This window comes from Trifolium pratense, linkage group LG5, assembly GCF_020283565.1.
Source record: "Trifolium pratense cultivar HEN17-A07 linkage group LG5, ARS_RC_1.1, whole genome shotgun sequence".
NCBI classification, from domain to species: domain Eukaryota; kingdom Viridiplantae; phylum Streptophyta; class Magnoliopsida; order Fabales; family Fabaceae; genus Trifolium; species Trifolium pratense.
Genome location: NC_060063.1, coordinates 12,417,903 through 12,435,081, shown reverse-complemented (window position 1 = coordinate 12,435,081; position 17,179 = coordinate 12,417,903). Strand labels below are relative to the sequence as shown.

At 33.2% G+C, this 17,179-nt stretch overlaps 1 protein-coding gene across 1 annotated transcript; it reads left to right on the top strand.

Annotated features, from left to right (window-relative positions):
• The first annotated feature begins 14,218 nt into the window (after window positions 1–14,218).
• On the top strand, window positions 14,219–16,495 carry LOC123882871 (probable polyamine oxidase 5). Its single transcript, XM_045931515.1, has one exon. The coding sequence runs from the start codon at window positions 14,586–14,588 to the stop codon at window positions 16,248–16,250; it is 1,665 nt and encodes a 554-aa protein (XP_045787471.1). The 5' UTR covers window positions 14,219–14,585; the 3' UTR covers window positions 16,251–16,495.
• Window positions 16,496–17,179: the final 684 nt, after the last annotated feature.

Genomic DNA, 17,179 nt, shown 5'->3' with positions numbered 1-17,179 from the left:
TATGAGGCCCTTCTCAATTCCCTCTTCAATCACAGCCAGCGATTGGATCAACATAACAATTATGAGCAAACTAGAAGACAAACTTCCATGACAAATACCTAGCCAATGACTAAGTTCATAATTTGGAGTTGCTTAAAAGCTTCCTCCAAGTACACTACTCAACTCATTACCTACAGATTTTTGAGTGATGACATAGTGACCATCTCATAGCCCGAGTGGTTCACTTTACACCAACTCTCCTAGAGAGTGGCTCAAAGACATGAAACCCTTAAAAGACTACATCTTTGATATTCTATTTTAGCTTCAAGTTTCGGTGTATAAAACAAGGTTAGAAACACCCTTTATATAGCAGAACAATAGCTTAGACTCCAAGACATAATTAGGTCTTCAAAACCTTGCGGCAGCAGCAAACATATTTTGGAATCAAATAGTATATTTTCTAAAAGTTATTTTATTCCTTTTCAAAATAGAACTGGGGTTCGGCTGCCTTCAGAAACAATAGACCACGTGCGCCTTGTTGTATAAGTCACAACGAAATAATTCTTCAATCAAAGCTTCGAAAGATTGCACATAAAATAAAAATGCAAGCTGGCGCGCAGTCAAACTACACAGGTGTTGTTCCAATGTGTACGTACATCTGTCTCAACACACGTTGTATGCACATATGTCTCAACACTTGGATAAAAGATGATTTTGCAAAATGTAGCCAACATACAAAAACCCAACAGTTCATACTTAATCAATCTTCATTTTGCAACACCGCCTCAAGCTGAAGCCTAAAAATGTTAATGAGACCAAGCTTGGAAAACAACCTATGAAAAGTAGTTGGATGCAAAGCTTTTGTCAAGATGTCTGCAAGTTGATTATAACCAGGTATAGGCAAGAGCTTCATAAGTCCCTCTTGAAGCTTTTCTCTGACTATGTGGCAGTCTATATCTAGTTGTTTTGTTCTTTCATGGAAAACAGGATTAGCGGCAATGTGCAAGGCACTTTGACTGTCACAATACAATGCTGGCAGCTTGTCTGTGTGAACTTGCAAGTCTCTCAGCAAGTAGCTCAACCATTGCAATTTACATGTAGCTAAAGCTAAGGCACGATACTCTGCCTCAGAGGAGGACTTAGATACAATCAACTGCTTTTTAGATTTCCAACAAATCAAGGATTGTCCAATGAAAAAACAGTAACCTGTGATGGATCTTCTGCTATCTGGGCAACCTCCCCAATCAACATCACTAAATCCCATTAACTGCAATGAAGAATTTATGGGAAAAGAGACGTGTGCCAAGGTTGCCTTTGAGGTATCTTAATACCTTCTGAGCTGCTTTGAAATGTGCTGAAGTGGGTGCATGAAGAAATTGACTAAGTTGTTGCATAGGAAAAGCTATATCAGGCCTTGTGGAGGTTAAATACAACAATTTACCAACTAAAGCTCTATATTTAGTGATGTTTGGGTGAGATTCACTGTCATCATATAATGGAGTCTATTGCTGGGATCCATGGGAACAATAGATGGCTTCCAGCCCAAGTTACCTGTCTCAGTGAGAAGGTCTGGGCAATACTTTCTCTGACAAAGTGTAATGCCTTGTGAATGGGCTACTTCCAAACCAAGAAAGAATTTTAATGTGCCAATGTCCTTTATACCAAATGCTTTATGCAGACAAGACTTAGTAGCTTCAATTTCTTCTAAACTATTACCCGTTAGCACAATGTCATCTACATAAACAAGGAGAGTAGTAAAATTGTCCTTAGTATATTTAGTAAATAAGGTGGGGTCAGAAGACATCTATGTATAACCAATGGTAGTGAGAAATTGTGACAATTTTTCGTACAATTTTCTGCTTGCTTGTTTCAAGCCATACAAAGACTTGGTTAACTTGCAGACTTGAATAGTTGAAGTGACCTGCAGACCTTGAGGAAGCTTCACATACATATCCTCATCCAAGTCGCCATGAAGAAAGGCGTTGTCCACATCTAGTTGATGTATGTGCCAATTTTGAATAGCTGCAATAGCCAATACAGTCCTTATAGTAGTCATCTTTGCAATTGGTGAAAAAGTTTGGAAGTAATCCACACCTTGAATTTGATTATATCCTTTTGCAACCAGTCGTGCTTTATATCTATATATAGAACCATCAGCATTTCTTTTGATTTTATATACCCATTTATTTCCAATAGGCTTCACACCTTATGGTAAATCAACCATAATCCAAGTGTTATTGTTGGCTAGTGCAGTGAGTTCATGCTGCATAGCCTTGGTCCAATAGTCATGCTTTGAAGCTTCTGCATGACTAGCTGGTTCCTTATTAGTAAGGAGAGGGAGGCAATATGAGGAGTATGAAGGAGATAGATTATCATGCCTAATGAAGTGAGAAATGGGATAAGGAGTAGTATGAGTGATGGAGTTATAGTGATAATCTATGAGATGGGGAAATGGTTTTGAAATTCTACTTGATTTTCTGAGTGGAATAATGGGTGAAGACTTTGGTGGAGGGATGTAAATGGAGGAAGTAGAGTAATTTTACTGAACATTATCAATAGGGGAAATGTGAGGTGAAGTATGTTCAACTGGTGAACCATAATGTGAAGTTTCAAGAGAAGGAATAGGGTCAATATGTGAATTGTCTTGGTGTGTTGAAGGGCTATTTGTGTTTTCATGGTCATTTGTAGTTGTATTAAGTGCAATATGTGATGAGTGATTATTTGTAGGAGGCACCAAGTACTCCCATGAAGGTTTTGATGAGTCGACATGATAAGGAAATATAGTTTTTTCAAAAATGACATTTCTGGGAACTAGAATTTCATGGTTATGTAAATCTAGAGCTACATATCCCTTCATACCAAGTTTAACACCAAGATAAACACATTTTCTAGCTCTATGATCAAACTTTGATATGTGATTATCTTGATTTGACACATAGCATAGAGAGCTAAAGACTTTTAATTGTGATAAGTCTGGTAACTTATTGTGCAAGACAGGAAAGGAATGTTGCCTTGAATGGCATTGGAAAGCACTCTATTCATGATAAACATTGAGTGGAGTACTGCATAACCCCAATATCTTGGTGGAAGGTTGGATTGTGTCATCAAGGCTCTTGCTATATTCAATATACATTGGTGTTTCCTCTCTACTCTCTCATTCTGTTGAGGTGTGTTAACACAACTTGTCTGATGAATGATTCCTTTACTAGCATAATACTTTGATAAGCATAAAAATTCAGGACCATTATCACTTCTCAAATATTTCACTTTATGTCCAAAATGTGCTTTAGAAAATTGAATGAAGTCTTGAATTTTGGAAGATGTTTCAAACTTTCCTTTTAACAGTATAATCCAAGTGAATCTTGTGTAATCATCCACGATGGATAAAAATTACTTATGTCCATGTGGTGTGGGAGTTTCAAAGGGACCCCAAATATCCATGTGAAGCAACTCTAAGCAACTAGAAGCTCTATTGTTACTTAGATCATAAGGCAGTTTTCTTTGCTTAGCTAAATGGCATATGTCACAACATAATTCATCTTTATTGATATCAATATTTGGATACAATTTGTGTAAAATTTCTAATCTTTTTTGAGAAGTATGGCCAAATCTAAAATGCCATAAGGCACTTTTTGTAATAGCTAAAGCATTACAATACTTACCTGTTGGAAGTGAACTCTGAGATTGTGTACCTTCAAGGTAGTATAAGCCATTGATCAATCTACCCGAATCAATCATCTTCTGCATTGAATTTTGTATGAAGCATAAAGTATCAGTGAAGGCAAAGACACAATCCAAATCACTTGTCACTCTTGAAACAGATATGATTGAAGCTAAAATGTGGCATGTAAAGAACATTTTTCAATGTAAGCTGAGAAGTGATGTTGATATTTCCTATTATGTTGGTACTAACAATTTCTTTATATGCAGTGAACAAACTCAAGGAAGCACATGCATGATATGTAGCTCCACTATCTAAGATCCACATGTCTAAAGAATTGGGATTAGTACCTTGTTTATCACTGTAGGAAGAAGAAACACATCTAGTGACATTGTGCACTTGAGAGGGTCCTTCACCAACAGGCTTGGTACTTGACTTTAGCAGAGACGTCAAAGCTTGATACTCCTCAGTGCTAAAAGTGGCCATACAATTATCAACTTGATCCTTGAGCTCAAAATCAACACTATCAACACAATTTGCACTGGCTTGACCTTGTCCCTTGATACCAACAACAGTACCATCTCTGAACCTATAACCAGAACCATGCTTCCTAAAGCAGTTATCTACAACATGATTATTCTTATGGCAATAAGTGCATTTCTTATCAGATTTTGGAGGAATAGAGCCTTTTCCATAAGCTTGTCTAGTGAAATTGATTGCAGCAGAAGGTTGCTCGTTGAATCATCAACAACATCCAACTTATTAAGTCCCTCATGTTGAATGATCACTCCAAATACTGAATTTAATTGAGGAAAGGGTTCCATCATCAAAATATGAGATCTAGCCATAACATGGTTATCATTCAGTCCAGTAAGAAACAAAAGAATCAAATCCTCTTCCCTAAACTTCTTAGCATTTTGCATAGCTTCACATACACAAGGAAAAGTGCAAGTACAATTGGGAATAGGATGATAAAGCTTTAATTCTTGCCATAAACCTTTCAATTTTGTGAAAATACTATAACAGAGGAAGAATCTTGACGAAGAGCATACAATTCACGTTGTAAAGTAGAAACACGTACCCTATCAGCACGAGAAAAACGAGCCTTAAGATCATTTCACGCTTGTGAGGCAGAATCAATATACACATGACTTTGAGAAATAGCCGGAATCACAGAGTTCATCAACCATGATAGAACTAGATTGTTACAACTAATACATGGCTCATATGAAGGATCCAAACGATCTGGCATAGGACAAGTTCCATCCAAGAAACGAAGCTTATTCTTCATTCTCACAGCCTTCATCATGGATCTTGACCACGCATGATAATTCTTGCCATCAAGCAGAGGAGCAACAAGTGCCGCAGTTGCACTTTCATTGGGATGAACATAGAAGGATTTTGTGAAGGATCAGAAAGTGTAGGAAATGCAGGCGTTTCATCCATATTGCTTGAACTAGCACGAGGACGCACCATTGTGCAAGATGAAAGAAGCAAAAAAATGGATGAAACAAAGATAAAACGAAACAGGAAGAAAAGAAAAAAGAAGGAATGACGCAGCAGAACGCTCAATTGAGACGCTCTGATACCATAACAAGGAAGTAAACTGATACCAAAGTTACAAGAACAAACTCCATTGATGAAGATTGAAACACAAAGTAAAGGAAGGAGAAGAAGCTAAATTGAAATAAAGAAGATAAAGTTTTATATATTGATTGATTCAATTACAAGTGTGTGTAGAGTTTATATAGTAGAGTCAGTTAGAAGATAATAATTAACTTGGCTAACAAACTCTAACAACCTAACTGACTTGAATAGAAAGTTTAACTAACTAACTATTTGTATTAAGCTAATTAGTTCATACTTAATCAATCTTCATTTTGTCATATATTTAAACAAGGTTATTTTTGACATTTCACAATATCATCTTGTTTCTCTCTTCTCTATTTCTCTCTTTTTCTCTTATACCAATCAATACCTCAAATCTACTTTATTTTTCATCTTTTTCTCTCTTCTTACACCCTCTCTCACCTATTTCTCTCTTCTCATTTTCTTCTCACAACCAAACACACCCTTAAGCAGTGTGGACTATTAAAATTTATAGCTATGATATTTGAATATTTTCGGTCCTTTATATAAAATAAAACAAATTAAGGAAGCTAATTTTTCTTATTAATAATTCTAAAGTTTTATGCCGTACAAAAAAAAACTAAAGTTTTATGTTTTATTCTAAAACTGGACTAGCGCGAGGAATATGTCTCTCTAATTAATATACTAATATTGAAATAAATAATTAGATTTAATTTAATAAGTGTAAGAAATTGTGTATTTAATGAAGAATAAATTTAAAGAATGTTTTTTATAAAAAGAACAAATTAAATTCTAAAAAATAGGATGGAGTATTTTTTGTTTCGTTACACTAATTCAACACTTTATTTTATTTTTATATTTCGCTTCCTATCACATCACTAATTAATTTTTTCTTACGTATTTTGAACCAAACCAAATCAATAAAAAACAAGTTAATTTGGTTCGATTCAATCCGTTTGAAATTTCTCAAAGCAACATACAAGTATTATTTCAATTTTAAAACAACAACAACATATAAATTATATAATTTATAACTAAAATCATGCAATATATTTTCCGTATTAAAAATTAATGATTTTCTAGCTTAATTACTTTTAGCAAGTAATTTCCATGACTTGAGATCGATTCTCCTGATTTCAAAATATTAACTTTAATTCTAATTGTATAATCACGAGTATCTTAATTAATTAATTAATAATAATAATAATAATAATAATAATAATAATAAATTGTCAATAATAATAATAATAATAATAATAAAACCTACTTGGGTTGGTGCATTGGTATTGGCTTGGGACCTGGGAGTGTGCTCCTCTTGAGGTCTGAGATTCAATTTTCTCTGGTGCCAATTTGGGTGGGCTAATTTAGCTTCTTCAAAAAAAAAAAAAAAAAATAATAATAATAATAATAATAATAATAATAATAATAATAATAATTCTGATAACACAAAAAGCAAAAAAAAAAAATGACAGTCATATCATTACAGGTTTGTCAATGCACATCACAAAGCAAAACAATAACTATTTCGCAATGGCTGACTACTCCGATACATTGTTTAGTATCTGTCAAATGATTTATATTGCAGGTCTAGGTATGTTCTTGATGGTGGCTCTGCAAGTGCACATAATCGCAACCAAGTAATAAAGTGATAAGTTATCGTTCTACGCGGGAATTATGCCAAAACTACTAGTTTCGCTTAGGAATTTAGAAAGTAAATAAATGTGCTTTGCATTCGCTTTGATTGTTTGAAAGGGTTTTGCTTCAAAATAAATAACAATAAAGTAAAGTACGAGAAAATAAAGAGCAATAAATAGTGTGTGTGTGCCCACACGGGGTGTGCTGTTAAGTGTTTCGAATCCCTCCCTTACTCCTGCTTGGTAACTGGCGTTATACTATACCTCATTACTAGTTATAAGCTACCAGATTAATTTCCATTAAAATTAGCCAAGTATTACTATACTTATTTCTATTGAAATCTGATATAGGTCGAATCATTAAAGCTTTGATAGGTTTAACCTTCGTTATTTCATATCATTACCTTTAACGGGTTCAGCCTTTTATGAGTGCGTCCTAACCTTTAGAAGTTCAGAATTTAACAAGTTCTCTATGCCCGCTCGATTTCCTAATATCATTGTAGAATTTAACTACGTGTGATTCTTAATCCTGCCCCCATACCCCAGATATTGAATTTAATGGTCTCATATTGGTATGATGAAATGTCTTTTTGGTCTGGCCTATTGATTTTGTTGTCACGGGATCAACTAATTTCCTCTAAGTTCATTCACTTAATGTGATCAATATTAAGAATGAATTATTAAAACAAGACAATAATATAGAAAATAACTTAATAACAATTGAGCATAAACTTTATCGAACCATAATTACATGTCTCAAACATTCATAAGGGAGTTCATCTACTTGACCTAACATAGGAAAAATAAATTACAAAGACAATAAAAGAAAAGAACCTTATTGGCCTTGGGGTTCCTTGGCCTCCTCGCCTCCTCCTCAGAGTTCTCCTAAATCTCTCATGAGTATCACTATTGTTGAGTGATTTCTGAATGAATAATTGTCAAGTAAAAGGGCTCTATTTATAGTTTTTCAGCTGGATTTGAGTTTTTTCTACGCATCCATCGTATCCATCGTGGCCACGATGGCGTTCAAATTTCGCCTCATCGTTGCTACGATGAGTCATATCGTGGCACGATGAAAGATTTATCAAGATTTTCTGTTTTTCTTCACCACCTCCATCGTACCATGCTGGATCTCATCGTGGCTACGATGGTGCGCGATGTTTTTGACGTTTTCTTTTATTGTGTTAATTAAGAATTGCATTGGAGTTGTTATAACAAGTTAGCTAGAAATCACAAATTGATGTTATGTTGGGTGTTTGTCTGCTACCTTGCTTTGGGTATAGTTCTTTAGCAGATATTGGTTTATGAGTAATTTAGTTTCATTTGGATTATAGTTTTGTAAGTGAGATGACATAAGACAAATGGTACTTTGTGTATTTGTTTCTGGCATGTCTTACGCCAATTTTTGATATATTCTTCTTGGCCTTTTCCAAAAAAAAAAAAAAAAATAAAAGCAAAACATCAGGGGTAAATTAGTGTAAACATCAGGGGTTCATTATCAATAAAAGTAATATTACTAGTACAAAATATTAAGATCCAGGGGTGCAAAGTGTTATTTTATTTTAAATTGTGGTGATATTTTTTTTAAAAAAAAACAACAGAAATTGTATTTGTAACACATTAGTATATTTAAAAAAAGAACAATGTTAATATTCACACGGACAAAGTGACATTTTCCTCGTCCCATCTCCAAACTCCCTTTATGACAATTTTCTTTCATGTCCCAACTAAGAATAAAGTGCCAGTTTCGGTAGGGATCACTACTCATAGCGGAAAATTGACAAAACCAACAAGAACAAAGTGTACAATAAAATCCAAGGTGTTTGCAATATGTTTTCCAACCCTAGAACCTCACCCAAGAGCTCTCAACATTCAAAACCCTAAATTTTTTTCTTCTTCCTGATCTCTCTCTCTCGAAGAATCTAGGCAAACATAGTAGGTTTGATTTAAAACAACATATCACAAATTTTACTATGATTCTAATCATTCTATATAACAAGAAACATGATACGCGAAAATATTGCATGATTCAAATCAACCTCCTACATGAGGCGCCTTCTAGGGTGGGAGAGCCCAATATGCCTCCCACGGTTGGCATGTTTAAATTTTTATGTGATTGCTGTTGGATTTTTATGAACCTCAGCCAAAATAGAACTCCTCCCATTTTCTCTCTTAAGATTGTTTATTCTCCATTTTTTTCATAGAGAGAGATTCATAACCATTTTTTTTTTAAAAAAAATCCTTTGTAAAGTTTCTAAATCTAAATGTCCTTTACAATTTTTTGGTTGGTGTTTACTTTAAGTAATTTACTTACCACAACAACATGATAATATGTATAATAGTAATGTCTAAACAAAAAACACCAAGATGAAAATTTGTGATAAATTTTTATCATTTGAGTATGAATCAATATGTCAAGGTGACTGTGGTGAGGAGGTTGACATGAATATAAATTGTACCTCTCAACCGCTTCTAAAACCACAATTTATTTATTTATTTATTTATTTTACAGAAAAACCACAATTTATTAAACACTCACAAATGCTAGACATAAAAAAAAATGATGTTTGTCTCCCTTATTTTGAATTAAATCTCACATAATTAATTGAACTAAACATGTTAAGGAACGGTGGTCAAATAACTCAACAAATAAATGGACTCAAGAAAAAGAAGGAGATTGAAGAAGCAATGAGATGAGAGATGAAGGGAAGAGAGAAAACAAAATGTGTAAGATATTGACGGTGCATCATAAATTTGTGGAATATCATCAATCCAACGGTTTACACAACGTAACTCACTCACCTGAAATCAAATCGGTATCAATTAAATTATTTTTACGATTAAATATGCATGAATAGAGCTCACTTAATTCAATAGAAAAGTTTTTCATTATAAAAATAAATAAAACTTTCATGATTACGTGATCATATAGTTACACTCATATAATTTTTAATTATTATTAAAATAATTAAAAGAATAAAATATAATCACTTCATACTACAATATATGTCGCTTTGACACTTTTACACGTATTAAAAAAGATAATTAATGTTGTATGGAAAATAGAGATTATGAATTGATTTACAAAATTGTCCTTCATTTATGGTATGAAAAAAATAAATTGAAGAATTGAAAGAAGAGAGAGTAATAAATAGTTAAGGGTATAATAGGAAAAAAAACATTAAATGCTTCATTGATAATATAAAACGACATATATTGTGGTACAAATTTTTCCCCCAAAGTGACATATATTATGGTATGGAGGGAGTAAAATTTAAAGTTCACCGGAGTGACCAAGATTTAGGCGGTTGACCATATATAAAAGGCTTAATTAGTCTATTGATCCCTTAAAGACATTTTAGGTTTTACAATGGTCCCTTAAAGAAAAAAAGGCTCGGATTGGTTCCTTAAAGAAAAAAAGGCACGGATTGGTCCCTTAAAGACATATATTTTTGTCATATTGGTCCTTTCCGTTAAATTTTAACTCCAAATATAACAAAAAAATCCAATGGTTAAAATTTTAAAAATTAATAAGGTTTTTGGTGGACCACTTACACTTAATGACATCCACAATCCAGTCTACTAAAACTAACGTTTTTTTGTAAATAATTGACGGAAAGGACCAATTGATAAACGAATGTGTCTTTAAGGGACCAATCCTGACCTTTTTTTCTTTAAGGGACCATTGTGAAACCTAAAATATCTTTAAATGACCAAAAGACTAATTAAGCCTATATAAAAATAAGTCCATAGAAACACAACTTGACATGTCATATTTCATATGGTGTCAGAGTAAATAAAATCAAGTTTAATAAAATGTGATCATGGAAGCTCCAACATGGCTACTATAAAAGCAAAAGTCAATAGGGATACCCTAAAAATGATAGTGTATGAAGATGAGGGAATGGTGCTATGCAACAATTTGATTATAATTGTTAGATTTGTATGGTCTCCACCTTATTACTGATCTAAGGACAGGCCATCAGTTGATCAGGACCATTGACTTGTTTTGTTTGGTAGGGAGTCCCAAATCTCAATTTACATGTGAGGTTAATGAAAGGCAGTGTCAATTTTCTTTTAATTAGACAAAATATAGGTAATTGTAAACTACACACATAAAATGAATGACTCGAAATTCGAACGTAGCTCATAACATTCGATCCAACAATTTTGATATTTTTATTAATTTTTTATTTTTGTTCACATTTTTATTGTTACCATATACTCCATCCATTTTTAATTATAAGTAAATATTTATTTTTAATATTTATTGAATAACTAAATATATTATATTGGTTATTCAATGAATTTTTGAAAAAATATTGGTTTATAATTAGCATTCTTTTTCTGTTTTTAATTTCTCCTATGGTATACCTGGTCCAGATTTTTGTCAATATCACTATTCACTAGTCTTATAGCTCAGTGCTCAGTGATTGTCTGTGAATTATTTACTCACTCGTGGGCATTTATTGGTGTGGGGTATATTTCCATTTTTCAAGTGAATCATTTTTGGTCTTAATTGTGTGTAAGTTGAGTTGTCTAGGGCTAAAAGAGAAAGGGTGACTGTATAATATTTCAACAATAAATAGTTGAGATCAAATACCGTGTTAATTAAAAAAAAAAAAAAAAAAAAAAAAAAAGAAAAAAAAAAAAAAAAAAAAGAAAAAAGAAAAAAAGAAAAAAAAAATAAAATAAAATAAAAAAAGAAAAAAAAAAAATAAAAAAAAAAAAATAAAAAAAAAAAAAAAAAAAATACCGTGTTAATTAAATAAATATAAATTACTAACGATGAATAAATTCAAGTGGTAAGTGTCTTGATATTTTTAAATATGTGCTTAGAGGTTGTGAAGATTTAATTGGGTGTAAGTTGAGTTGCATAGGCTAAAAGAGAGGATGACTGTATAATAATATATTAACAACAAATAGTTGATTTCAAGATTATAATATTCCAACAAGAAATATAGTGCTATGCGAAGCAATTGTTAAGGTTGAGATATCAACATATTGTAAAAATTAAAGTAGTTTGATATTGTAATTATGCGAAGCATCTACAAAAGATAATTTGAGTCCTTATAATTAAGTGTGAATTAAACGAAAACCAAAAAAAAAAAATTAAGTGTGAATGTATGAAATATCATTTTTGTTTATCTTTTTAAATAAAAGAAAGTTTTTTTTTTATAAGCTCAAAAAAAATAAAATGAATTTATATAAGGGTAAATGCATATTTACCCCCTGCAAAATTAGGGATTTTTCGTTTATCCCTGCGCGAATTTTTTTCATGTTTACCCTTCTGCGAGAATTTTTTTCCTGTTTACCTCCCTGCAATGTCCGAATTTTTTTCATTTTCTGACGTGACATGCACACGTGGAAATACATTAAATTTATATTTTTTTTTAAAAAAAAAAATTGGAAAAAAAAAATCTTAAAACTATATTTTTTTTTTATGATATATAACTATATAAGTAACCACAACAATATGAAATTAGTCATCCGTAAAAACGCATAGTGTATCTTTGAAATGATTTCATCCCAATGGAACTTTTTGAAAAACAAGAAAGATAAAATTTATTGTCTTAGTTTATATTTGATATGATTGATGAAATGTGAACTAACATAATTTTAACAAAACCTATAACTTTAACAAAATCACATTGTTATCGCAAAGGTAATTTATGAGAGTGCCTAGTCATCAGAGATGCTGAGCTAAAGTTTAGTGTAGTATAAATGTAGAACGTAATCTCTGAGAGTTGTTGGTTTATCTATTTAGCCCACGTGACCCAAAAGTTCAGGGTCACAGGTAGCCAAGACCTAGTCTATTCCTATTCTTCCTATTCTCCTGATATTGTGCTGCATAGGCATATTGGGTCTCTCATTCCTAGGGATCGGCGACCTCACTTGGTTAAGGGAAGCCGCCCGGTACACATCCCCGCAAGCACTAGACCTTGAGTGGGGAGTAGTGCTTGTACCAGAGGCGGCATAACGAAGCCCCCATGCTGACCCTTCATATACTCGCCCATGAAGTCACAACCTTGTTTCCCGCGCTTCCAGGTGACTGTCTTTTTGCATTGCCTGCATTTAGGAACTCGAGGGGAAAAATCATAAATATCTTTTCTGTGTTTACTCCCCTTGAATTGGTGAATGATTTATTTGTGAAAGTCTGTGTACCCCGTTATGGAGTGGTTAGTGAGATTCATGTACCACCTAAGGGCGACGTCTTTGAAGGTTCCTGATAAGAGTTTGACTTAACGGGTTTGGCGGCTCCGATTATTGTTGTCTGCGTTTTGATCGCCATTAAGTGGTCTAAAGGGTCCGTGTTTCCATCGAACGAGGGCAGGTTGAGAATTTTAAAGTTTTCTAGTACGGGGGCGTCCCAGAGTTCCCGAGCGAGGGGTTGGGGCTCTCCCACCGCCTCTTCTTTAGCTTATTCCTCGTAATATGATCCTTGCTCGAGGTATTTTATTCTTGCTCATAAGCTTTCATTTTGTTTCATCCGTTCGTCGACCGTGGCTTTGAGGTTGTCGTATGAACCGTTGTCTTGTGGACCCGACATTGAGGCTCTTGAATTATGTGTGATTGGGAAAAGTTTTGTCGCAGCCCCACAGTGGGTGCCAAATGTTCTCTCTAAGGTTATTTATGAGAGTGACTAATCAACAGAGATGCTGAGCTAGGGTTTAGTGTAGTATGAATGTAGAACGTAACCTCTGAGGGCTGCTGGCTTATCTATATATATATATATATATATATATATATATAGGTGCCCCTCTTCTTGGAGAGGTGGCGCTCGTGCCTCCTTAATAGGAGGGGGAGTTGAGCCCGCCTCCCAGCTATTTAGCCCACATGACCCAATAGTTCGGGGTCTCGGGTAGCTAAGACCTAGTCCGTTCTTATCCTCATGATACTGGGCCAAATAAGCATATTAGGTCTCTCAATTCTATGGAGGGGCGAGCCCAGTTGGTCAAGGGAGGCTGCCTAGTACACACATTGCAACTATAATTTCACTAAACTCACTTTGAATATAAACGCGCACTTAGCAGTAAGCAGTGTTCTATAGCCTCAATTCTCAACTGAGATATCACATACCCTAAGTGGTTATGTATGTTATTACTTGTACCTCAGGGTCCAATTTGCTAGGACTACAACTCATCTTTAAATGACATAATTTTGGATTAGGATTCACTGCTGTAACTATTACACATAGTTACACACCATTTTCAATCTCAACCATCGATCTTAAATCAGATGTTTTAGTTAAAACAATCTCAATCGTTAAAATTAATCGAACGGTTGAGATTTAATATAGCGTTTTGCTATTACAAGGAAATCATTTTCCCTTAATTTTCACTTTCTTATAGACAAATAAATTCATGAAAATCTGTAACTAACTAGCTGTTCAGATTTACTGTTTTAAGTAGGGGACTTTGAATAATCTCTTATTTTTTTCACTTGCAGATTATTAAATACTTTTGTCCTACTTATAATAATTTACATTAAAGGAGCAAGTTGGCATCACACTTCACCCCCAAAAAAAAGGTACCATAAAAAATCCATTCTCATTCAATCCACAAAGCAGAAAACCAGTTATAAATTCATTGTCAGTAACTCAAATCTCATTTTCACATTTCTTCACACACTCTTTCTAGCTTCTTCATTTCATATGTAACTATATCTTGTATTTTGAGATAGAGTCACAAAAAAAAGCTATATAAAAGTGATTATTAACAATGGTGGTGAAAAAGCCAAAGATTGTGATAATTGGAGCTGGAATGGCAGGCTTAACAGCTGCAAATAAGCTCTATACTTCAACAGCTTCAAAGGACTTATTTGAACTTATTGTTGTAGAAGGTGGAACAAGAATTGGAGGAAGAATCAACACATCAGAATTTGGTGGTGACAAGATTGAGATGGGAGCAACATGGATCCATGGAATTGGTAATAGCCCAATTCATAAAATAGCTCAACAAACAAATTCACTTCAATCTTCACAACCTTGGGAATGCATGGATGGTAATAACAATGATGAATCTATCATAACAATTTCTGAAGGTGGTTTTCATCTTCAATCTTCCATTGTTGATCCTATTTCAAAGCTTTTCAAATGTCTCATGGATTACTCACAAGGAAAACTCACTAAAGAATCTGCAAAAGGTGAAATTTCTAGTTACTACAAAATAGCTACAAAAGCTTCTTCTAGTTCAAACTTTGACTCTAAGAAGAATCTTAGTATTGGTTCTTTCTTGAGACAAGGTCTTGATTCTTACTTTGAATCAATGAAAGAGCAAGAAGAGGTAAAAGGGTGTGAAGATTGGAACAATTGGAACAAAAAGTTGCTTCAAGAAGCTGTTTTTGCAATGTATGAGAACACAGAAAGAACTTATACATCAGCTGGTGATTTAGAGAGTTTAGATTATGAAGCTGAAAGTGAGTATAGAATGTTTCCTGGTGAAGAAATCACAATTGCAAAAGGCTATTTGAGTATAATTGAATCTATAGCTTCTGTTTTACCAAATGGTTTAGTTCAATTAGGTAAAAAAGTCAAAAAAATTGAATGGCAAACACAAAAAAAAAGTGATTATGATGATCATAGTTTTAGACCTGTTAAGCTACATTTCTATGATGGATCTGTTATGTATGCAGATCATGTTATTGTTACTGTTTCACTAGGTGTTTTAAAAGCTTCAATTTCTCATCATCATGATGATGATGATGATGATGGTGATGATGAAGATGAAAAAAAAGGTATGTTTTTTTGTCCTAAGTTACCATCTTTCAAAGTTGAAGCAATTTCAAGACTTGGTTTTGGTGTTGTTAACAAGTTGTTTATACAAATGAATGATGAAAATTCAAAAGGGTCATTTCCTTTTCTTCAAATGGTGTTTCATTCATCTCAAAATGAAACAAGAGATAAGAAAATACCATGGTGGATGAGGAAAACAGCAACACTTTTTCCTATTTACAAAAACTCAAGTGTTCTCTTATCTTGGTTTGCTGGTGAAGAAGCATTAGAACTTGAATCACTTAATGATGAAGAAATAATGAATGGTGTTTCAGCAACAGTTTCAAACTTTTTACCTCATTCAAGTTCAATTAGTAAAGTTTTGAAGAGTAAATGGGGGAAAGATCCTTTGTTTTTAGGATCATATAGTTATGTTGCAGTTGGCTCAAGTGGTGAAGATTTAGATACAATGGCTGAACCGTTGCCATTGATGAAAGATAGCAACAATAGCAGCAATGGCAACAGTTTTTCATATCCACTTCAAATTTTGTTTGCAGGGGAAGCAACTCATAGAACTCATTATTCAACAACTCATGGAGCTTATTTCAGTGGTCTTAGGGAAGCTAATAGGCTTCTTCAACATTATCATTGTGTTGGGATTTTTAATAATTAGTATTATTTTATTTTTGTTTTTTTAAATTTTTGAATATTATTATTAATCTCTATGATATTATTATTCCCATTTTCAACTTAAAAAAGGTATTTGTTGTTTCTGTATAAGAAAAGTAGTAGTGAGTGATTGGGAAAAAAAATCAATATTAGAAGGGTCAAGATGAATAGTGAAAAAATGGAGACATGCATTAAGCTTGATTGTACTATTTGAATTAAAGTTTCTCCAAATATTTATTCATCTCTTCATTTATGAGTGTACTTTTTTTGCTTTAATTATAAATCTTTATCAATTTTCAAAGATTCTATCTCAATCTTGAATTCTCTAGGATAAAAATATCACATAGTTGCATGCAGTAGTCAATCTCGACAACTAATCTCAACTATTGATTTGTTTTTAGTTTATTTTTTGGTTTACAATTAGTTGATGATCGAATACAGAACCTTTAGCATACAATCTAAATATTTCACTACCAGACCAAATATATTATACAAGTGTTAAATTAATTTCAAACAATTTTTACAGTTAATTTGAGATCAGACGATCAAAATCTGTTCTAAAGTGATTATAGAGAATCTATTTCCATTCTACCTTCTCCATCCATGTGTGTTTTCTGGCTTGATCACTTCTCTCAAGGCAATGGACATGATCCACCAAACACGGCTATTCATTCATTCATCTATGAAATGAAATATGGCTTGTCAACTGCTCATGCTTACGTGTAATTCTTTGTCATTTTATTCAACTCAACTCTACTCAAAACTTTGATGCTACCCTAGCTACCTCTCTATTTGAGAATTGGTCCCTTCACATGTATATTATATATATAGCTTGTAGGTAATTGATAAGGTGCTTCATGTTTTTTATTATGTATCAAAAACCCTACTTATAGTGTGATTGATTATTAGTCAATGCTTAATTTCTTTTTGAGA

Bases quoted from the DNA above. Each gene is read 5' to 3' on its own strand.
- LOC123882871 (XM_045931515.1), top strand. From the start codon at position 14,586: ATGGTGGTGAAAAAGCCAAAGATTGTGATAATTGGAGCTGGAATGGCA.